Genomic DNA, 24,879 nt, shown 5'->3' on the forward strand with positions numbered 1-24,879 from the left:
CAAATTTTGGTCTCATCTGATCTGATAATCCCCATTCTAAGACCTGCATTTTTGGTATAATTCTTGTCAGTGTATCACCTTCTGTACTTAAATGCTTCAAAAGGTTTGAATCGCTGTTGCTACTGTCCTGTATCCAATAGGAAAAAAAAACTTTTTACTCCAGAGGAAAATGACTTGTATTGTACTTCTCACATATTATCTTTATTAAACATTCAGACAGATATGCATCCATTTGCTATATAAGTAATCTATGGCTTCTTAGTTTGATAATGCTGGTTGAAAGTTCAGAGCAGGCTTTTCTGTGAACTTTCTGTATTTATAAGTTCAGTCACTACAATAAATCCTGAGGCAACCACCTGCTTAGCAGCATTGTGCACTGTACCTCAAAGGCTAAAACAGGGAGGCTGTGAGCTCTACATCTGAATATTTCAAAATCTCTTAACAGCTTGATTGGAGTTTGACTTTCTTCTTAAATAATGCAAGTTATTCTGAAGAGAAAGTATGATCACAATTATCTAATAGTCAAATCCTTGGTGGCTAAACATACAAAGCTCCACTACTTCTAATAGAGGCTTCATTTGAGCAAAGCTTAGGGCAGCATTTTGTAGTCGCTAGGAAAAAAGTGTTCTTTGTGCGTGCTGTAGTTCAGAGCTGTAAGGTCTTTGTGAATGGTTACTCTCAAAGCGCTACAGAAGTTCCCCGGGTCAAGGTGGCTCCTGGCTCCTCGGAAAAATGAATGTGGGGTTCCAGCCTGGGAGGAGAGAAATAAGTGAAAAAGAAGCATCCTTGGGCTAGGCAGGACAGGTCTGCCTAGTGCAGCTCTGCAGCCATGACCCTTCAGTGCTAAGCTGGTTCAGAAGGAAGAAAGATGAATGCTGACCCCATTAAATACAACAAGTATCCATGAATGCAATTTCTCAACCACAGTAAAACTTTCTCTAGCCTTATTTGTCAGAGTAGAAGGATTTTCAGATTATAAAATCAAGAGTCGTCATGTGGTCACCTAACCACATAATTTAGGACATCCTTGAATTTGATCCGGTTTAAACTTGAGTACATCTTTCAGATTAAAAACCCCAACAACATCTATTCTTGATTTTAAAATTACTAATGGTAGAAAAGCCACAGTAACCTACTAAGATCCATGCCAGTAGCAAAGTACTGGTGAAATGCATAGCATTTGTCTATCTCCAGCCACCAGATCTTTTTATATCTATATTTGCTAGATTGGAAGACCATAGTCCTGAAGTTAATACTTACCATCTGTAGCCAGTAATCCTTTAACCTTTTCTTGATATGCTCAGAAGCCTGCATACCTATAACATCTATCAGAAGGTGCTTTCCAGTCTTTTGGTTGTGCACACCCGCTCTGGTTTTCAAGCATTCTTTAGGAGTGCCTGAAGCAAACACTATGTTTCAGAGCTTGACACATGTACAGAGGAAATAAGGTCTCGCTACCAAAAATTCATATTCCAGGAGTCACATTAGTTTTCAACCAGTTTTACTCCTGGAGTTCACATCCAGCTGATGCCCTGGACATGACCTGGCATGTCCTGTTTAAGCTCACTGCTCCCTGGTGGAAGGTGCTCCCAACAACACGTGCAGAACCTTGTTCTGTTGCATCCGACTTCACTTGTTCCCACTGAATAAAAGCCTATTGCTCAGTCATCTGCCTTAAAATGACCAAACACTTCAGACTTTTTCTTCTAGAGTTCCTTTAATCCTCGTTATATATCATAACCCAAATCTTTGCAACATCTGCCAAAGTATTAAATGATGATTTTATTCTCTTACTGGTCCTTAATACTACGTCTGTAACTAATAGTAAAATTAATACCATATTTTCACAGGTCACTATCAGAAACAAAGCTGCTTACTGCTGTTCATCTGCAGAAATGTTAGCTAGTATCATCTCTATTCTGTGCAGTTTCATCTTCCTGAAGTCACACATCTTAATGTCTAAGACATTTTACAGGGTTACTGTGCTGCATGTTTGGGTCTCTCTCAAGTGAAGGAAAGAAGATTGGCAAGAAGAAGTCATTTTGTCTGTTTCTACAATGTTTTTCAGCAACAAAGTTATTTCTTATATAACAACTCCATGAACTGAAACAATATATTCTGCATGTACTAATTGTAATAACATATACATAGGTGAAATGAAAGCCACAATAAAGACAAATAAAAGTTTCACAAGAATTTAGTGACAGACCACAAAGAGAACCCTGGAAGAAACAGGGAAACAACTCTTTGTTGCCTTGCTTTATTCATAAAGGAAAACTGACTCTCTGAAATTGATTCGTACTTAGCCTCAGCTTTACAAGTCAACTCCCCCACTTTTCCCTCTTTTAAATGATAAGCATCTTTTAATATGTTTGATAAGTCTCTATTAAACAATTTCTTCAGAGTGCCCAAAAAAATCTCATGGATCTTCTTCCACAGGGATTTCTGCAAAAATAACCAAGTACAAATAATCAAGAACGCATATTTTCCATGATTCATGCTGCAGAACCCACCATAGACTACGCAACTGATGTACAAAATTTGAACTTCTATAGAAAAAAATGTTACCAGGCAGTCTGATGGTGAAGCAAGCCTTCCAAACAGGAACTGAGCATGAACCAAGTTGGGATGACTCAGATTGTTTTTGTGATTCTGCAGAGAGACAATCTGAGATAATAGCTGGGTTTTGTGTACTAGTGCTATACTTTATTATGATAAAAACTCAAAATACGATGACTTATATTGATATTATTTTTGCAAATTGGGTATTTGTTTTCACTATGCATACTAAGAACATTGTAGCACTTCTATTTATATCCCATCTGAGTGAATAAACACGTAGTTAAAAATTTTAAAATCTTCTGTATGCTTTGTAGGCAATATGTGAACATTCATCACAACAAACACAGAAACATCCCTTTTGTAGTCTTAGTGAAGTACATTTTGATAAGAAGTCACTAATGGCACAGCAAGACTGAGTTAAGGGAGGTAGGTAACTGGCCTTAGGACACCAAGAAATTGATAATTCAATTGTTACATGTTGAAGCTTGGAGCTTATGACAGAATCTAATTTCTTTTCCAGATGGTGAAAAAAACCTCAATGAACAACTGGGAAAAATCAGCTTTTGCTTAAATCTATAAATTAGACTTGTGCTGCTTTTGATACAAACAAAGAAAGAAACCAAGGCTCTTTCTGTTTCACAAAATGGAAATACTGCACAGGTGTTGTAGCTAGTGTAGTGTAGGCAGCACAAAGTGTCAGTACAGCCAAAGGACAACTCTGATGTTTGTGTGTTGTGCAGGCAGGTTAAGTAAATGGTTTTAATTTAGCCAACCAGATCCCATGACTCAAGGTGAGAAAACTTCTTCTTTAGTGCTGTACCCTATCTTTTGCCAGAAAGCTGTTCCAAATCAAAATTATTTATCCGTTATTTACCAGTTTAGTTAACTGAGGACAAGTTGTTCTCAAAATATTTGTTTAAATCGGACAGCCAGGCAGCAAGAAGAGGAAAGAAAAAATACAACAAAAACATATCTAAAATTCAAAGCAAAACCTTTCTGTTGATTTTGTCAGGATTTGGCCAAGATCTGAAGTCAATAGATGAGAACAATGACTATTAAAAAGAGACTAGAGACTCTAAAGGATAAAAGAGGCAGATACAGGAAATTTCCTCTGAGAACTTCCCAAGTTTCCATTAAAAAGGGGAAAATGGTGGTCCACCTGCAAACAAGCAATAGAAGGAAACATAGAAAGTAAAGATGTGTGACCATTAATTTTAATGGATAGAGATGTCAGGCACTGGCCTTGTCTGCAGATTTTCCTGAAGGGGTGTTAGAGCCACAAGCTAGGTTAAGTATGGTTGGGATATTGAAGTAGAAATATATCCCAACCCTGAAGAAGGAAAATGTCTGAAACTTTGGGAAGTTTACACCTGAGTAGTAGTAAAGGGGAAGATTTAGCTTTCATTTTTAATTAGGTTCTGTTTGGAAACAATTGAGGATTCTTTTGTTAGAAAATTATATTTGAGGTCCTCCCTCTGAGAGAATATTTTACTTCGTAATTTTTACTGACATATTATCTTAATAGAGCACCAGTCAGTGCAGTGGGCATGTATCAGTAATGACTTTGAAAGGAAAAACACTGCACAAGTCTTAAGGGATTCAGGAAGGTCAGAGTCTAAGTGTAACTACAAAGAAATCCAAACATGTTAAGAAATGTGTCTGAAATGAAGTGACTAGCAAATCCTCCAAAAATCAGTCTTTCTGGGGAGAGTCAATGTGGAAGGCACATTGTCTTCTTAATCCATAACAGACTGACACATCAATTGAAAAATAAACTGCAATTCTTTCTAAACTATGAAGCCTTGAAGGGAGACCAAGCATTGATTTATTAGCCAGGGAAAAGGTCCTTTAGCTGCTTTCCTCATGCCCCAGCCAGACGTCCCTGTGCTGCTCCCTTGCCTGTTTTTTAAATAAAAACATCCAGATCTGTAGATGGTAGAGAGACAAGTAGGTGACCGATAGATGGGTAGATAGTAGATAAGGCCACTTGTTCTTTTCTCACACAGTTCTGTGGTTTGTGATGCAGTAGCATTATTTTCCTTATCACATCTTCCCATTGATGATATGTCCTTCTTGAGGCAGCTTCCAGTGGAGTGAATGGTTCCCAAAATAACTTTCCATATGAATGTGGGCAAAGAGCTTGCAGTCTTGACAACCATATTATAAATGACGGAGGCACATACTGTTGATGCTTCAGCTAGTAGAAGAGTACAAGCTTCCAAAACTTTTCAGGTTTTACAACATTAGACAACCTTGTTATCCCAGTCTTACAGACAAGAATCAGGACAGAAATGATTCATCACAATAAATACCTGGTTTGTGGCCCAGATCTAATTATTTGCGGCCACTACTTTCCTGCAGCATATGAAAGTAACAGTGACTTCCTGAATTGCAGGCCATTCTCCACTTTTGGTGTTTGCCCATGCTCTGGCATGCCTCCTCCAAGGTCTACACACTGCCTTTCTTAGGCTCAGGCCACTCCACACTCACATGAGCACCATGGTCCGGTTTTCCAGATATGCACAGTGTTGGTCTTTCTCCCTCTATGTACATACAAAGGGATTCTTTGAACAAACCCAAAGAATTATTGTTTCAGAAGTTCTACAGGTTCTTGGGAAATGCTATATGGAGAGCCCACCTGACAAAAGCCACCTTTGATGTGGACAGACTGCCACCAAGTTGTTCCTTTTCCTAGGGGGGAACTGAATCTGCTAGTATACTAAACCATTACCTCCCAAGCAATAAAAGCCCCATATAGGATTGCATGGAAAGTCACAATAAAACCTTGCTGCCAAGGGGAAAGAGGAGTCAGTAGTAATCTCCCAAAGAGTACACTTCAAAAGGAGCAGCCTGTAGGAGTCACAGTAACATTCACAACTCCAAGAGCTCCCTCAGTGTGATCAGATCTTCCTCTCTCCATCAGCATCTGAGAGAGGTTTTCAGCCAACAATGTTTCCACACATTAAATGAGTAATAGTAATAGCAGTTGTAGAAATAACAACAACAATGTTAATTATACCTGCCCCTCCCTGTCACTGCTCCACATAGAAGGCTTTACAAAATAGTTTTCCAGCAGAGCTGTGCCAGTTGCACACACAGTGGGGCAGATGCAGACCATGTATGTTTCAAAGGATGTGCTGTCAGCAGTGAAGGCACTGTCACATGAAATGTCAGCATTCAAAAAGGCACCAGCAGAATTGCTGTAGGATCCTGTGGACTGGGAACCTTGTCCCTCCTACAACCAGAGACAAGACCACCCAGCCTGTGTGACAGCAGCATGCAATGTGCAGCTTCCATCCTACTGTTCCTGCTTGCCACTCCATACATGTGAGACAACACAGCTATGCCCATTCACCTCCACAATTATCAGGCTGCCAGTGACTAATATGAGCTTTTTAATTTTTCCTTGATGATGAATGTTTTTACATTCCCCAAAAGGAATATAGTGTCCATCATAAATTTTCAATTTTCTTGTCTGTTTCTATAAAGCTGGGAGGAAGGGGCAACAAAAATCACCAGGGATGAAGGATTTTGATGAAGGGATCCCAAATCCTAGCTTTGAACTGGTTCCTAATGCCCAAACAGGAGCCTTTACAAGACAGCTAGGAGCAAGCCAGAGGCAGGCATGTGTCCCTGCTCTGAAAGCTGCCCTCCCCTCTCTGCTGAATTCAGCACTGCCTTGCACCACCAGTCAGCAAGGATGAAGCCTATCTATACAGCGGTGGTGCAGACTGTAGCAGGACATAGTCACGTTTCTTACCCCCAACTACATCACACAAGCTGGAGCCCAGCAGGCAGCTCTGTTCAGAGCTACACCCCACTGAGACAAACTCTTCTTGCACCCCTGGGAAGCCAGCACCACTCCAAGCTGCAGGAAAACCATGGCCAGACCCCCATGTTTTCAGTTTCTGCTGTCTGCCCAGCTACATCATCAGACTGTCTCAGTTTTAGAAAATGATGTACACATCAGTGAATTCTCCAGATGTTAAAAGACTATCCTTCAGCCTGCTACACCACTTCTGAATGTGACCCCCCACCTAGAATGCATCCCTTCAAGTTATCCTTCATTTGTTTGTCGGTGTGCTCCCTTAGATCTGCAGATCGCTTTGATTATTTGAACATCTGGAAGTTGTCACATGCTTTTTTTGACCATGACCGTCTGAAATATTACCCAGCAGGACTTGGTAGACACAGTAAGGAAACAAAAACATCCTACTCATAAGAACATGTGGCAGGAATTATCGAATGACACCATCCCAAAGGGGAGGGCTATATATCCAAGAAAAGACAAACTTTCTCTCCATCCCCTATAGCTGGGACAATTGCTTTCCATAACATCCATTCCAGATATATTAAAAAAATTACATACAAATGCCTAATGTATTTTTCATTAACTGTTGTGAAAGTTGTCTGTGTATTACTAATAGAGAACAAGCATTTTTTTCACCCTCTGAGTTTCAAAGCCAAAGTGCAGCTCACCACACACATACTTCTCCATGGAAAAGCCTCCCCAAAACAGTTCAGCATTATTAGGGTGCATAGCCCTAGTTTGCTTGTTCTGCCAGACATAGGTGCAGGATCTTTGGTAGGGGTGGAATGGGATACACAAAAAATTGAAATGGAACAGGTTGAAATACAGAGTCAGATTTTCTCAGCAATCCCATCACATGGACAATGGGCAGCACCCACACAACATAATTTAACTAAGCAGGTGGAAGTGCATGAAATTCAAGCACAGTTTATTGCTCTTGCCAAGTGCCATACTGTACCACTGCAGTTTGGCAGTGGTTAACCAGTGATGTTTTAGCCAAGACTTTCCCTCCTAATTTTGGAATCATAAAGAAGGTTTCCTTCTGGCCAGTCTGATTGCCTATAGAGCATAGGACCTAAATTCCATCACTCTAGATGCAGGCAGGTGAACATCCAGGAGCAGTGCTCCCATGCACAACTTCAAAGCCTTTCCTCTGGGCAGTCTGCTGGAAGGGGGCTCTCTGCTGGCATTTTCTCCCAGGGACATGCCCAGACTTCCATAAGCATTTGCAGGCAAATCAGTACAACGGGTACTTCCATCAGTCCTCAGCCTCTGCCCATCTCCAGAGCTTGATGCAATGTGTTTTCCTGATGCAATGTGTTTTCCCTGTGGCTGTGCTTGTTTCTTCTTCATTTGGGGCTACTTTTCTATTCAGTGGCACAGCAGCCTGATCTTCCATTATTTAAATCAGTGCCCATAGCTACTGAAGTCAATTCAAGACAAGCCAGATGTATCATGATACAATCCTGGTGACCTACAAAGAATTCCTGTAATGCAGCAACCTTGGGTCGCGGGAACCATCTTAACGGAGATGCTGTCCTCTGGTGTGACAGAACCAAAGCATTACATGTTCTTTTCACCGGGACAAGATGACAGGTATTTGGGTTTGGGTGTTTTTTAGTAACACTGACAGTTTTTTAGCAACTACTGACAGCTGTGCCCAGCCTTTGTTTAATCAGGCAAAGCCGTCCGATGTCAGCCTCGGCACGCAGGCTGTCCCCTACTCGCCGCCTGCTCATCACTTCCAATTCACCCCGCCCCTCTTTACCTCAGCCTGTATTTGCGCTTCGGGAACCCGCTCTCCATCAGGCAACAGGGCTGCAAAGAAAGACGAGAAGGGCAGGCAGCGATCCTCTGTCTTCTCAGAAGAGGCAGAGCCCGGCCTGCGGCTGTGGCAGCGCAAGGCGGGCGGCACCCAGCCACTCGCGCCCGGCACAGGGCGTGCTCCGAGACGACCCCAGGTGGAAACAGCATCCGCGGGGGGCCCCGTGCCGCGGCAGCGCGGGGTCCTGGCTGCGAGCGGCTCGCCCGCGAGGTGTTACCGCTGCCGCGAGGTGTCACTCCCGTCCCCGCCCCGAGCCGCGTCGCGTCCCGTGCCACCGGGGACGCGGGAGAGCGGCCGTGCGGAGCACTCTGCGCTGCGCACGTCTGTCAGGTTCGCTGGTTGCTTGTGTCCAAAACAAAACTTGCAGTCGCTCGCCAGCGACTTTTGATATCAGCGTAGCTGAGGGTTTTAGGGCAGGAGAATAAAATCGGGTTAATTTGCTTCTTATAAATACCTCGGTTCTCAGCCCATAAATCAGCAAGATCCATCCAGGAAGAAAAAAAAAGATCAAATAGAAAGAAGAGGCATATGATCACTTCAGAACTATTGACAGAGGGAAATGGGGAAAAAAACCAAAAAAACAAAACCAAACTTTGATAACATCAAACTAGCTTGCTTTAATACAGTAAAGAAAGTTTTGACTTCTTTCTGATTCTATGCTGTTTAGATTCTTCAGCCAATGGGATATAATGAATATCAAGTGTCCCATTCAATACATTTCTGTAATTAATATTTTTCATCTTCAGCATTACACAAGTCAAAGTAGTACTCTTCAGATTACACAGCATTTTGCCTGTATTGTACCAGATCAGTGCTGATACTGGCCATGCTGATATTACTATCTCTGTATTAACATAAAGTAAGTGTTTCCAGGAGACAGAACTGTCAAAGGAAGCCATTTTTGCATTATGTGGTGGGCTGATACTGACAGCTGCAGATAGCTTTTCCCTAGCAGAGCATGAAGTAGGCAGCTGCCACTGCTGCTGCATGCACATGACTACGAGGACCCAGTAATGAGGAGTAATGAGTTCCATCCTAGTGCAGGAGCTCTCAGGAACTGGAAAAAGATGCATCTTCTAAAGGCACCATTAGATTTTGCCACTCTGGGCATGGAAAGGCTTTTGCTTCTTCTTGTGGTTTTTTGTTTGTTTGGTTGGTTTTTTTTACAATGGAGTTGAAGCAACGGATTCAAAATCTTTAGATGAAAAATAAAAGCAGTGGGCTTCACGTTGTTTGAAGGGTACATAGATGAAAGTCCTTCTGTCTTCCCAATACTCAACCTTTTATTTTCCAGTTCTGACCCCCCAGGTCAGGCAGTGCCAACAACTACCTGTGTGTCCTGTAGTCACTCACTCCTCTTCTGCTCACTCCTGATGGTCACATCATTCCACACATGGTGTAGGAGATTGGCAGCCACCCATGAGTGCTCTCAGGATTCACAGAAACTAAGTGATAGTCATAACAAGAGGCGGGGGGGGGGGGGGGAGGGGGGGGGAGGGGGGCTTGATGTCACTTGGTGTCATTTTTATGCACATTTTAATTTTTATCATTCCTTCCTCTCTCATTCCGTGAGGTCTTCTGGCCTCAAACCCCTTGGTTTTATTTTCTCATTAAAACACACAAAGTGATCAAAGCCACTCTTCCTAGTCCATGATGTTGGTGGAAAGAGGTTGCCTTCAAAAGATTTCTAGAGACAAAAGTGTATTCCCAGGACGATGTGGTCTGGGGCAGGAAGAGTGGCAGGAGGAGTCCAAAACATCTTTCCAAGAAGCTCCAACCCCACCTTACTGCTCCAAAAAGGTACTACAACTGACGTCCATCTGGCAAGCACAATCCTGCCTGCTGGGCAAATTCAGTCTCACAGGTTTCACATTTCTGATTTCAGTGAAAGTATGCTGAGAGTTTGGGGCAGGAATGAACAGTGGGAGATGAGAGCTAAGGCACTGAATGGTCAGCAGATGATCAGTGCTCCTTGCAGATGAGAATTCTGAAATGTAGTTCTAACACAGCAATGGTGTTTGAGCAGCATAAAGATAATTTTTTTTTTGCCTATTGTTCTACTCAGCTCTGACCAACAGCAGAGGGGGGATTTGTTTTGCTATTTTTTCCCCAATAAAATGTCTAAATGTCAATAATACACAAGTATGTAGGAAAAAATAGATGATATGGGTCAGTATGACAGGAATGGCATGGGGAAGAAGCCCTTTGGAACAAAATGAAAGTCTGACATTTCAAGTGTTCTACGTATAGAAAGAAAATAAAGATAGAAGTGAAAATGCCCCTCTGCACACCAATACAGAGGTGGGGGAACAGCTGCGGTTGTTCCCTCATGCTTGAGGTTTCCAACAATGATAGAAAACGATGAGGAAAATGAGAAGGAAAACAAGGGGAGAGATTAAGCAAGGCCTTGCTAGTCAGGGACCCAGCAAGGTTGATGATGTACTTCAGATGAGGCAAAGGAAGGAGAAATGGAGCAACTCAAACTGACTTAGAAATTACTGATTTAAGAATTGTCTATGATCACAAGCTTAACTATTCAATAAAATCAGGTTTCTGGAAACTAATTCCCTCATTAATTGAGCATTACTGATCTAATTGTCCACACTGTGTCTTCAGCATTTTACTGCTAATGTCTCCTTTTAAAACACCTCAACATTTAAAATAAAGTCTAACTACTGATGAAATTTCATATTTATGCCCCCATCCTCAATAAACTTTAGCTGTGATTTAGGTACAATATGAACGTCCATAGGCCCATTCAGGGGTTTCACTGGAGCTACATCCCAGAGCAGTATGGACCAGAACTTAAGACATATTTCCTGGTCGTGGGCTTTAAACTTTCCTGATTCATACAGACACTTTCTTTGATATGAGACTGAGAAACTCTGCATGGGTTTGTGGAGGTCCTCACCTTGCTGTTACCATGAAAGAAACTCAAGCTCCCGACTTACTTGCATTACACTGCCTGGAGTGGATGACAGGAGTACCTGCCATCCTCCTTCCCTGTCACACACCCAGGCCTCCTGTTGCCTTACCATCTCCATTCAGTGCACCTAGGCTAATGGATAATGCACCTACCTCCTCTGCTCCTCAGCCACTCCTCCCCACCAGGCAAGAAAGGATGGCCCTGTTGTGTAACGGCACACTTGCACAGACATCCTCCTCCTAGGACATCTCCTCAGGCCCCTTCTCCATCAGCCTGGAGGTCTGCTGCAAGCTCCTCAGCTATCTCTTGCCATCTCCACCAGTGGTTTGCCTGGCCCCTGCAAGCCTGCCCTGGTAACATACAGCATTTATATGCTGTTTACCAACATCGGCTTGGGCATTTGGGCTAAGTTTATTTGGGAGAGAAGAGAAAGGAAAGATTAGATGCTCCAGGTCTCCCTTTCTGTTTTGGCAGGGTCATGCTGCACAGACATCCAGACCTGTCAGGGGAATCCTGGTGAGGTGTGGAAGCCTAGCTTAACGGAGAGACTTGGAAAAGAGTTTAAACAAAGGTGGTGACGTTACTAACAGCCACTCTGTGGCCTGTTAGCCATACCGTGGCTTGCCAGACCAGCTTTTGAATGGCTACTTTAACCATTAAGACTGCTGACAATCAAAGTAACGACTTTATGAAGAGAAGGGTTGATGCACAGAGGAGTTTAGGGAAATACCTTAGGTGTTTATCAGTGTCTCTGGGGAGTTACATCTGAATCCTCACTGACATCTCCAAGAGAGGAGAATTTGGGGCAATAGTGGCTGAAGGAGGGCCGAAGAGCTGGTGGGAGCAGGGTGGGGAAGGGGAAAGGCAGGCACCCAGAGGCATGTTCTGCACCTACAGGATGGCTTATCTTTCCTTTAAGGCTTTTATTTTTTTTCAATTTTAAGAAAGACAAAACAGAGGAGGCAAGTGCATTAGTGGCACCACAGGAACATGCAGGAGGGATCAGTGGAGCGAGGATCAGAGGAACAAAGAACTATAAAATATAGAGAATCCTTAAAAAGGACATTACTGAGTGGGATGGGGAGAAAAGAAATAGTCTAAAAGAAAAGATGAGTTGTATAAAGAACAGTGTATCAGAAGAGATGAGCTCAAAAAAGGTCATCGATTTCAGGTTACACATTCCTCTTAGCAAAAAGGTAGAAAAGTCAGTTACATTAAATATACCCTTGCCACACGTATTTTCTAAAGGAAAGGGAGAAAGGAATAAAGAGGTGGATAGAAAAGTTATATGAATAATGAAATGCTTCATTTATATTATACACATGTAGAACATGCAGCCCTGGCGTTAAGAGAAAGGATGGTAAAGCATATCTCTTGAAAGTTGACATTTGTGATGAAACTGATCAGAGATTTCAAAATCCAGTCAAACCAAAAAAAGAGCCAATGCAGGTGAATGCAGCCAAATATATTTTGGGAGAAAAAGTACAATAGTTGGTACAAATGCCACTAACAAGGTAACATTTATAATTGCGTCTTAACATTGTTTGATGTTTTCTGTCCATGTCCACACTTGTAAATAAGGACTATCATCTAGCATTTGAGCAGGTTCTCAGAGTTTATTGTCATGGCAATTTCCCTTAACAATTTACACATACAGATCCCTTATGGCAAATAGTGATGATGGTACTTGCTATCATTCATGCCTTTGCGTTAAAGAATCAGGCCGGAAGATTCCTCACTCTCACCAACACATAAAGACACCCACAAATGAAAGAACTGAAAATATTTTACATGTTAGAATGAAAAGAGAAAAGTGACCTTGGGAAGAGAAGATGATCTGGAAAATGAGGATGGTACTCAATGGACAACTGAAGACACTTCACTAACCCAGGAAGAGTCAGCTATGCATGAAGAAGAAGGACCATCTGTATTTTCCTGCAAAGAATCTGGGCATCACTGTTCCACACAAGATGGCATAATTCAGTAGTGGCCATCTACTGCATAAAGGGCAAGTCCCATAGTAGTGTCTACAGGCAGAAGTACAACAGTAATCCTCTGCTCTCTCCCTGCAAAGCCTGGGTGGGAGCCCTGCAGCCTGCTCTAGGCACTGTCTTCCAAGAAAGTTGTAACAGTCCCCATCCCTGAGGAGAGCAATGAAGTCACTCAGCACTTCAGAAAATACCACTAAGAAAACCAAAGAGGCTGTAGCGTTGCACTGGCCATTTACCTATTTGAACAAAAAAAAGTAGGAAACTTTTTATTATACTGATTGTAGCAACTTTGTTAAAAATAGAGATAAATAGAAGCAAAGAAGATTTAGTTTAGGTATTAGGAAATAAACTTCACAGTGGCAGAGAAAATTACCTTCTGGAAAGACTGCAGCACTCAAGTCAATGTCTGTACAAACAAACCCCATTTCTTTACACACATCACTTGAGGACTCCACAGTCATTAACAGCATAATAAGGGTGAATCTAGCCTCAGAGGGATCATCCTCTATTTCCCTCCATCGCTTTCATATTGGGACTTCAACCTATTTTATCTTCACAGGAGACAAAAACGTGAATCTGTTTAGGAGAGTCAGATCAGAAGGCAGATTGGACTGATCCACAATCACTTAGTAACTTGCTTAAATAAATTGTGGACACAGAATATGTTCAAAGAAATTGTTAGTAATTTTCTCTCAAACATGTTGGGATTGTAACATTAATTTATACAAATCTTTACAGCTATTAACTTTCTCTTATCAAAATTCTTGTGTTTTATGCACTTAATTTAGTAAGTCCAGAGTTAGTTCTATGCACATCTTTAGCTAGAATGGACACAAAAATACAGTAATTTTAAAATCTGAATTCAAATAGCTGTTAATCATTTAGCATAAAGATAACTGCAGTAGTCACAAAGAAATCACTGATCATTCCCAACTCTACATTCCAGTTAGCTAAAGAAAAAAACCTTTGCTCACTTTTGTTTTCTGCCGTTTAAAAAAATTATTATTTTAAAGAAGAAAACATCCTGAATGCATTCCTATAGGTCTCATTTTCTAGAACTGCTTTTTGCCCTCCTATTTGTTATTTCTTGGGGGACTGTGTGGCATTTATGTCTCATGACTTCAAACAGTGTTAGAGATGCACAATGAAAAAAATATTTTATATTAATTGCTTTCTAGTTGAAAAAATGTCATTGCTGGATCTTAAAAGGGCAGTCACAGTTGATCTGGTCTGTTTTTTTTGGTTTTGATTCCAGCTCTGCACAGTCATGGCCAATAGCTGGCAATAGTCTGGCAATCCACCAGCTGCAGACAGCCTCCCTTGCTCTTAATTACTCAGTTTCCCAGTTCTCCTCCCTTGTTATTTCTGTTCTGGTCACCACAATTAATTCTCCTTTCTTACTCTTGTATTCACCTTCAGTTCATTAATTTTTACCCAGTCTCTACTACTGATTCAGCTCAGCATTTTGCAATTTCTCTTATCAATGTTTAAGGCTATTTTCATCCCTCTTTGGTTTTGTACAGTTGAAGGAAAAATTTTAATTGTACCTTTACAGGAGAATGGATGAATATTTTACTGTTGTCAGGTCACTGCTAGGGAATCTCCTGTCTCTCCCACCAGCCATTTTCCTTCCCAGGCTGGCCTGGGAGCTCAAGGGTGCAGCAGCATTGGCGAACACTTCCTTCCCCTGTAGACTTAAGAACTGCTTTATGCTCAAGCATGCATGAGGAAAGAGACTGTCTGATGAACCCTGACTTTCAGATGGAAATTCCCAGCTCCAAGTGTTTGGGTTTTTTTTAATTAATATTACAATTTTTATCCCCAATGGAGGGTGTTTCCAGCTTCCTGGGCAGAGCTAGGAGGCACTGATTGATGGCCCTTCCCCAGGGAACTAGAAATCTGTCACCTTCAGGTTGGGTTTCTGTTTTGGTCATTTTTAATTCAGCAGACTCATGGTGTCACTGAAATTCTTAGTTGTTATATCATTGTGCAACTGAAGTCATAGTTCTTCTGTTTGGTGGCTGTACAAACATGCTTCTGTCTGATCTTAATCCTTGTAAGTGGATCATCACATAAATTTGGAAACAAATATTTAGATTTTCTCTGTAGGGAAGTAAAAGGAAGTTTGTGCCTACTTGGTTGCCAGTCTCAGTATTGTATCACTGGCAGATAACAGTGATCAGGTCAAGTATCAAAAGATTGCAGAGAAACTCTTTAAAAATCAGTTGGTTGTAGGACAGATTTTGTTTGGTCCATATTCACTCATGTGTAACAGCGGAATTGTATCCCTTGAAACTAAGCTCTAATGAAATCTTAATACAGCTCCCTGACTACTCTGAAATCCTTATTAGCAATGCATATTTTTATAGACATTGTGTTAAATCCTGTGCAAATGCAGGAAAGAGCCATTCAAAAGAGACTTTGTATTTATTGAAAGGAAAGAACTAAAATAAGTACAAAATGGGTTCAGGAGTACAAACGCTCCATATCTATCTGCCAAGTTGGTGTTGCAAAGTAATTGAAAAAAATGTTCTGAGGGCAAAGATGCATTAAAATACCTAATGCAAGAGTTTGAAACACTTGTTATTTGAAGGGAGTGATTCTTCAAAGCAGACCCTGGTATCTAATTAGTTAACTCCCAAGACAAAGCAGGAAATATATCAGCTGACGCAATTGGTGGCAGCAGGCATTTGGAAATAAATCTCTCTCAGTGGCACTGAGAAGTGAAACAGAGCTCAAATTTCTGTGGATTGTCTGGCCCCAGGTTCATGCCTCTGAGCTCACATTTCTGTGGTAAAGGAAAATTAAATCTCAGAGTTTAAGATCTGGGGTTCAGTGTGGCTATTTATTAAAAATCATCTGGCCTCTCTAGACTGTGAATATTTTGAGTTGACCTAGAAGGAGGAGTTCTTGATAAAATCAAGATTTCATGGGGCATTTCCACTTTTTTCTAATAAAACCTTAGCAGAATTGTGCTAATAAAAACCAAGACACTTTAACACAGTGATTATCATCCTAGTTAGAAAATAGAAGCATAATGGCATAAGAAAAAAAAAATCCCAAACAACCAGACACCTCAACTGAGCAAAACCTGAAGAACAACCATTCACGGTGATTTATAATGTATTTTGTCTTGGGTTCATTCACTTCATTCAGACTACCTCTTTAGAGATGCTGCAGTCAAGGCTACAGCTGCACCAGGCTACTGACAGAGCCAACAGCAAAATGAGCACTTCCTGCAGAAGGCAGATCAGTATTTCTGTCCACGGCTGCTTTGTGCAGGACCCCTGTCACTAGCAGCAACATCTCAGGTAGCTATTCAGTGTTAAATGAGACGAGTCTAGCATTAATGTATTCAAACATATTTTCTGATTGTGTCTATGACTACCCCACTTTTTGTGTGTGGGAGGTTGTGCATTTTTAGCTTTGGTAGTCCCCTTTGAAACAAGATTACTCTTTCTCAATATCAAACCAAAATCAGTATGACAGATGGTGTTTGAGTTGGCTGTCCCAAGTCTACCCTGTGCACGGTTAAAAAGGTTTGTTTGTCCTCTGTACCCCAGGATCCTCTGGGGATACCAGAATTTTGTCATTTGACTCAGTTGCCACCATCGCTTTTCTGTCAGTCAAAAGTGTTGTTTCTTAGGCCAATCAGAGATTTCTGGTTCTAGCTCAGTTTAGCTGCAGAAGCTCCATATCTGCTGTCTCACAGGCAACATTCACATGCTCTCATAAACCTGCCTCTGTGTCTCTGTGTGAGTAGCCTCTGCAGCAGACAATAGAGCCCTTGAATTAAAATGGAAGTCTTGCATGTTTCTAACTAGGTTTGCTCTCCAGACAGTATACTTAGCACTCCCAAAACACTACCTTTTCAGTTCAAAATACTGCATTGTATCACAAGTGACAGCAATGAGAAAGAAACATTATCCTTCCTATTTAACAAGTATGCACTTGTGTTTTCGGTCAGCTTTTTTCACCTAAGTTCCTAAGGAAATGCAATTCAGTTGATCCAGTCTTTAATAGTGACTGAATCACTCTGCAGGATGCAGTGTTACAGAGTGGGCCTAGCTTATAGAAAGGTTTGTTGCAAGCTGGAAAGGTCTCTTTGCTGCTAGCTTGACAAAAAAGAAAAGAAAAAGTAAATTATTATCAATTAAGTGTGTTTGATTAGGTGTCACCGAGAGAAAGAAAATGCCATTTCACGTCACTTTTTAGAAAGCACAAAGTGTGTAACTTCTGAGGATGATTTTACTCTTGACTAATCTTCAGATTCAATATGAAAATCTCAAACTTCCCAAAGGAAAGAGATTCTGCATCTTTTAATGAAAGAGAAAACATCAATATAAACATACACAAATTTACAGAGAAAGGATCAACTTTAATACATCTGGAGTAAAAGGTGTTCTTTTTTAAATATGGTATAAAAATAAATGCAAGAAACATTAACAGAATATACAGACAACAGACAAAGACACAGGCTTTCTTTCTCAATGTGAATACATCAGTGAAATGAAACCTTCTGTGCTAATTTATTGTGCAATAAATGTGATGCCATGTATATTTATTAATATATGCATTTTTTACATTTCTTCCAGTTTTTGACTGACGTAATTTTTTAATAAATTGTGCCTAGCAGAAGCTTTTTGTTTTTCACTGTACTTGAGCTTGCAGAAAATAAAAAGACACAGATCCAGCTTGATATGAAGGAGGAAGTGAGCAGACAGTTTTCAAAATGGAGGCATCGAAAGGCTAGAGAGTCCCTCGGAGTCTGTAATGCCTTAGTATACACAAAAGAAAACAAGTCAGGTCCTTGCTCATGCAACATCTTGTTCTACTGTCCTCTGAGTCAGGCAATCAGTGAGCTACAAAGTATGTATAATGATTTGAGTCTGCTTCCATGCTACAAGGTGATCCTTTTAGTAGGACTGCACTAGACTGGTTAACCTCTTTGATGTGAGCGATTTCCCCTGAGGAAAAGATAAAAACAAAAAACAAAAACAGAAAACAGAGGCATGATCACTGCAAACCTGTTCATCAGCAACCACTTAGTGTTGCCACATCACTGTCAAATAACTAGGGGCACCAACTGGAGTCTGTCAAATCTTTAACCACAGGAAGCCCTTACACTTAAAACACCTGTACTGCCATCCAGCCAGATTGTTTCACAGAATAATCTAACAAATTTAAAGGCCATTTTGGAATGAAATTGGTTTTAGCTGATGAGAAACTAATGCTGAGGTTTTTGCTGTTGGTCATAACCAGAACTTGAAGGCTTGTACAAGTGATCAATGTGAAAACTGCAGTAGTTCTATCACAGAAGACAAAAAGATGTTTTAAGCTAAGAAAGTAAAAGGCAGATTGCAGATAGGCAGGAAAGCAACTTTCTCATGAGTGCAGCTATTGCTTTGATGAAATTACTGTTTGTAGAAACATTGTTCAAATGTATTACATGTGACTGTGTAACAGTGCTGTGAAGTTGTTTGAATTGGATGGTGTAGAATATGTCACCATGGTATATTTCAGGCAGATTTGAGCTTTATCTGAGCTGGACATAAGCTGTGAAACAATGTAACAGCTCTCCTAGGCTGTCCTACTGCGGCTCTGATCAACAGAGGCCAAGCTGGCACAGCAAGCTTACCTCATTCCTCAAAATACCACAGCCAGACCCTGGTAATGTAGCACAAATACCTCATAAAACATTAAATGGAAAATGGCTCTAACTTTCCTATTAGGTATTTAATTCATACATTTATTGTGCTTTTTCTGCAGTAGCTGGCAAATGAACTTATTCTGCCATATCTATGAGTTTTTAAGCAATTTGCTGTACTATAACTCAGTGGAATTCCACAATTTAGTATCTATTGTCAGTATCAATTAAAATTATGTTTACAGGGATCTGTTAATTTGGTTGTGAGCACTGCTCTAATGCAGTATATCAGAGTGGGTCTTCACAAAAGGAAGATTTTATGCTTTGAGCTGCATAATACAAGTTGAACAGACTAGGATGAATATTTCCCCAATAATATAATTTTCAAGGAAACACACAATCTGCAATGTTGGGTTAGACTACTCATCCATCAGGTTCACCATATCATCTGTCAGTATTAATACTCTTTTCTCCAAAAGATGGAAAGTGTTCTTACTGGCATACTCTCTTCCTTATGTTTAAATTTAACTCTATCACCTTCTACCTATATTAAATTCACAGATTCTTGTTAAACTGAAAGTATGTTAAGCCTGAAATTATGTTTTCCTCTAATGTAACAGGTAAGATGTTATAGTAAGACTTTTTGTTTTCTTTTTAAAATCAAAAGTGTGTCAACACCTGTGTGGCACTGGAAGGCATTTAAAACAGCATATCGAAAATTGTTTTGTTAGGCAACTCCTCAATGTCCACCTTGGACATAATCTCAGAAAATATTTAGCACATGCTAATCTTTGCCTTTTGTTAAGTTACTTGTGATTAATTGCACAGGTCTGCAGGCCTGGCTACTCTCTGTAAATATGTATGAGCTCCCTTTATTACTGACCTGTGTAAACCAGATTATTAAGACAGTTGAACCAGGAGCTCTGTTTAGTCTTCAAACAGTCTTCTCAATAACACACTAGAATGCTGAGCCACCTCTTCTCGTGGGATAAAAGATGTGAGACAAATTTTTATTCTTATCTACAACAATTGATTATTTATGAATTCTAAATTCCCTGATTTTTTTAGATGAAGCATAGCCAAATTCTATCATCTTGGGAATCAACTCTAGTAGACTAGTGTAAACTAATTAAGTTTTGACCTAAAATCAGCCCAAAACCTAGTTGCTTCTTAATTGGTCTGACTTGTATAATCTTATTCTACATATTATTTGAATTTTATCTTATAGACATGGTAAGCTATCATGACACATTTTTCCCTGCATATTGCTGGTCTTTGGATACTTTTTCTCCTAACCCCTACAGTGATAAGGGTTTCTCTGAATGGTCTTCACCTCCTCTTCCTGCCTCACAGAATATTACACTTCTTACAGATATGAATTCTCCACCTGAACAACAAGAATGCATGCTCTTTTTTTTCAGGTATTAGTAGTTCTCTTTTGTGTTGTAATTGGAAAATTGAAAGCTTAGAATATACAGCCTCTTTAAGAGATCTTCCATGTTCATTCTGAATCATACTTAGTTATCTGATTGGGAAAATAAGCTTTTAATACACAGAGTCCATAGCAGCCCAACAAACAGATTTATCCCACCTTCTTAGCCAGATCTGCAGGGATTTGTTATTTTCTGGTTTATAGAATATTTCTTTCTAACTCTGTTCCAGAGTATGCTTTTGCTTTAGCTCTGTATCGTAGGGTTTTATAATTATCACTTCTAGGAGAATTCCAGATTTACTCAATTTACAGACTGATGTAAGGATCATCCCTTGTGGGTCGTAACATTAAGAGCTGAGCTTAGCTATTTCTTTCAGATACAATGTTAATAATATTTTCACAAGCCAAACTTTGATTTGGGAAAGTACATCTAACAGGACAGATTGGAAAGAAGGGGCATGTGAGTCATCACACATAGGAAAACGTTTCTTGTGCTAACAAGATTAAAGAACAATCAGAAAACCAGTTGAAAGAAGTAGTAGATATTTGTCTGAAGAATGAATAGAAGATCTTTAATGTTTTCAATATATTGTTGCCATCAAAATTTAGAAGTTTGTGGCTAAATTCTAAACAGGATTAGGATTTTTGGCTAATTGGTGCACTTTGGACACACTAATTGAAATTGTTTAACAATTTTGCTAATAAAACTAAAAGGAAATCCTGTGCTCATACCGTGACAGGAGAAATGGAGTATGAGGAGGAAGAACAGCAGCTGAGCGAACAAGTGTATCTAAGAATACAAATTCAACTGGCCCCAGTGTTCAGTCCCTACCTTAGTGTCCTGTTCAACATAGAGTTGTCCTTCTGAGTGTACTTTTATAGAATTTAGGGGGGGGAATTACACAACCATGTGCAGATGTACGAGCTGCTAAATACAAATGTGCTGACTGACTTATTTATGCAGTGTGACACTAACATCTCAAATAATCCAGCAAACAAGTAACAACCTCAGTACATGTGTGGCTATAAGAAATCAATATGAAGTTTATATAGGGGCTGGAGCTGAAATGGATGCTAGAGGAAGATCAAGTCCCTTTCCTATTAGATTAATTCTCTTCCTTTCTGCTAAGCAAACTCACTGGTCCTATTTTCATGTTTCTTTATTGCCAGCACAGATGCTACACCCCAGGACTGACACTAGAAGAGGTAAAAATGAGAATTCCACACATCTGACCAGGTGTAACAGAGTATGAACTCTGCTGTGAGCAAAATGAGAATCAACCCTTCTTGCTCTCACCATTCCCCATCTGCTCATGCGTAACACACCTGCAACATACCAGCAGCTCAGTTGGCATAGGCAGCGAAAGCTCCCAAGTGATATTGCAGCGCATACACACACAGAGCCAGTATAATAAACAGCCCCTGACAGAAACACATCTGGAGAGGCACAGGAGCAGAAACAGTAAGTCCTTTTCCAAGATTAGTCAGCCTTTGCTCCTCTATCATAGGGGAATTGCTTTAGCAATGCCCACAGGGTTAGGATTCTGCTTAGGTTTCCACACCAGCACAGGATGCTGCTTTCACCCAACCGTGCAGGCACACTTGTCTTGTCTTTTGGACATGTGAGAAGAGGAGGAATTTAGCATTTACTGAATTTGGGCACAAGTCATCAGCACAGCTGCAGTGCTAAGTGGCTCACAGGCAAGAAAACCCTTCTGTCTGTCACAGGGATTTGCGGTCCTCTGTTCATTTCTTATTAGGGCTGTAACATTGCCTGGAGAGGTCCATAGACAGGAGGCAGCAGCTAAGCAACTGTATTCATATTTGACTCATTCTAACTTGAGTGACAATCATAGAATCATAGAATTGTTAGGGTTGGAAAGGACCTCAAGGATCATCTAGTTCCAACCCCCCTGCCATGGGCAGGGACACCTCACACTGGATCAGGTTGCTCAGAGCCACATCCAGCCTGGCCTTAAAAGCCTCTAGGGATGGGGCTTCTACCACCTCCCTGGGCAACCTGTTCCAACGTCTCACTATCCTCATGGTGAAGAATTTCCTCCTAACATCCAATCTGAATCTACCCATTTCTATTTTTTTTCCATTTCCCCTAGTCCTATCATAACTTGACACCCTAAAAAGTCCCTCACCAATTTATTTCTTTTTTTCTTACTGATCTTTGCATGTACTGATGAGCTGCTGTCATCTGTGATTAACAAACTTGCCAGATGGGGTAGTTTGAACTTGAATAACCATCTGAAGTTAATAACAGAAGATTTTCCATGGCACCAATGCACTAGACAAATATTTTTGCTATGCTTGTTCAAGGCCTCAAATTTCTTTACCTCTGCAGTTTTCTTTCCTGCAAAAATTTATGACACAGGTAAATGTTTGACAGCTGGAAAATGGCAGACACTGGCCTAATAATACATCCTAGCTCCTCACTTAGATGAATCTGTCTGTGCAAGTGCTACTACTCAGCTCTTTTCTTCTAGTACAAAGGGTAGCAGCTTAGCTCCTGTCATTGTAGAAAAGGACAAGGAGGCCAGTCCTTGATGGTGGGTCCTACAGATGCTGGGTTTAATTTTCCTCATTAGCTTGGGCATCTTTAGTCAAAAGTAAAAATTCCAATTATTTCTTCAGTTCTTTTTAGTCAGACATCAATAAGCCATCTAGTTCTTGAAATGGAAAAAGCCCTCATTTCTACAAATATGTAAAAAAAAAAAAAAGAAAAGTTTTGTATTTGTCAAATAAGAGGCCTTGCAATTTATTTTCTTTCTGACTATTTAAATTGCAGGAATAACCTGTAAGTAAACTCAAAAGTCTAATTAGGATTTCTTCCATGACTGTACACTGAATATGAGATCCCACAGCTGATACTGTATTGAAGCTCATTTGCAATACTATACTTGAGAAAAATGCAACCCTTGGCAGGATTTCAAGGCTAGATGGACTTTTTGGTCTTTTGCACATGAATTTTACCTGTACATATAGAAAAATTTCTTGATGAAATTGATATGTTATCTGCATTGTTTCTCAATAAAGGGACATAATTTTACATGGCAAGAGATTACACTGGCTTAAGCATCTAGAAAGTTTATCTCCCATTGATAACAGCTGAGGAAGCTATTTTTATGAGTTTTAATTTCCATTTCTTGACCATAATTTGCTATGTCACATTAAGTGACATTGGATTGAGCCTCTGTGAAAATGTGCTGTTCATTTGGCTTTCACATTTCACATCTCATGCATGAAATGGTCTAATGTTTCTGGTTTAGAGGCAGAAAATATTGAAGGACACTGATCATCAAGGTTTTCCAGCTCAGTGGGAGAAAACAACTGGATGGGTTATGGGTTGTAAGGCATCATGGCTTTAAATTCAGAGTTATTAAATGGAGTCTTGTTTATGAGGTTGTGAGTGATGATAATTACCGTCTGATGGCTCTCTAGTTTAATATATGAAGTGAGTTTGGACTGCTTTGTATTGGTTGTAGTACCATAAAATATTACAAAGTTGCAAAAAGCACAGGTTTTGCCTTCTCTACAATTGAGCAGCAATTAATGAATCTCTAAGACTGACAATGGCGTCTGTAGCCACGGTGGAGTGTCTCCCTCCGGACAGGTCTGATACATTCTTGCCCTCCTAATTTGGTTCCCAGTGGGACAAGAAAAATTGCATATAGTGGAAATTAACTTGGTCCACCACCCTGTGATGGTGTCAGATTTCCAGACTGGTGATTGCAGCTAAGCACCAGGCTAGTGCTCACAAAGGTGTCCTGCTCAGGCTATCAGTCTGCCACTGTCATGAATCCCACATGCACATGAGAAATTAAAGACGAAAATGTTCCGTAAAGGACTTATTCCCCAGAAACATAGGTAGAGAAAGTTTCCTGATTTTTGTAACTTTTAATTTTTATTTTTGTAATACAGATTTTTTCCCCCATGTGAATTCCTCAAACAAATGTAAATTTTCCAATGCCACTGAAACAACTGATTCCCCCATTTGTACTACTGTAACAAGCAATGGAATTCTCTTACTCCCTGATTTACACTTTTAATTGCCTATTCACTTCACTGGGATGCTGCAGTTCACTACACATTAACTATTCCCAAAGAGAAACCTGAGGGGCTGAGATGTCTGGGGAAGCACAGAGTACTCCAACATTGCTCCCCGTGTCTCTGAGTCAGGACTGTGACACTAATGATTGTCAGTGTTACTCCAAGGCAATGCACTTATCCAATGGCATCATTCCAGTAGTGCTGAAATGTATGTGCTCTGTATTTTCACACAATACCCGTGAATATGAATGAGGCAAGTCAAGAATAGCTGTGCTTACTACTCAGAGTATTCATATTGTACTTGAATGTAGACCTGTTTCTAGCACTATTCTCATTGTCTGTTGTGGACTGCCAAAGGCATTAGCAATTTTGCACTATAAAATCTACAAAGCAAGCTAAATAGCCAATGTTTCTAAGATGAGCATTTAGGGTTTTTGTAAAATGCACCAATTTATTAAAAGATTTCTGGAAAGAAAATTCTCCAGTGTCAAAGAAATGCAGAGCTGAGCCTGTGGTATTTTTTTATATATAGCCCCACTTCTTTTTCTGTTTTGTTTTTTTTCCCCTCCATCAGACTACAGTAACAACTCATTATTCTGGGTTATCTTCATTTAATTCAAGAAACA

The 24,879-nt window shown here is 40.3% G+C and overlaps 1 protein-coding gene across 2 annotated transcripts in view; it reads right to left on the minus strand.

Annotated features, from left to right (window-relative positions):
• Positions 1-589: 589 nt before the first annotated feature.
• Positions 590-24,879, minus strand: part of RGS7 (regulator of G protein signaling 7) — a 246,391-nt gene continuing 222,101 nt past the window's right edge. The window contains exon 16 of one of the 2 annotated variants that reach the window (XM_054398879.1): positions 590-751. In XM_054398879.1, coding sequence (XP_054254854.1) covers positions 590-751 — 162 coding nt within the window. Of the gene's footprint in view, positions 752-17,730; positions 17,893-24,879 lie in introns of those variants that run through there. The other variant, XM_054398828.1, reaches the window with a different exon arrangement.

The sequence above is a fragment of the Indicator indicator genome, chromosome 2, assembly GCF_027791375.1.
Source record: "Indicator indicator isolate 239-I01 chromosome 2, UM_Iind_1.1, whole genome shotgun sequence".
NCBI classification, from domain to species: domain Eukaryota; kingdom Metazoa; phylum Chordata; class Aves; order Piciformes; family Indicatoridae; genus Indicator; species Indicator indicator.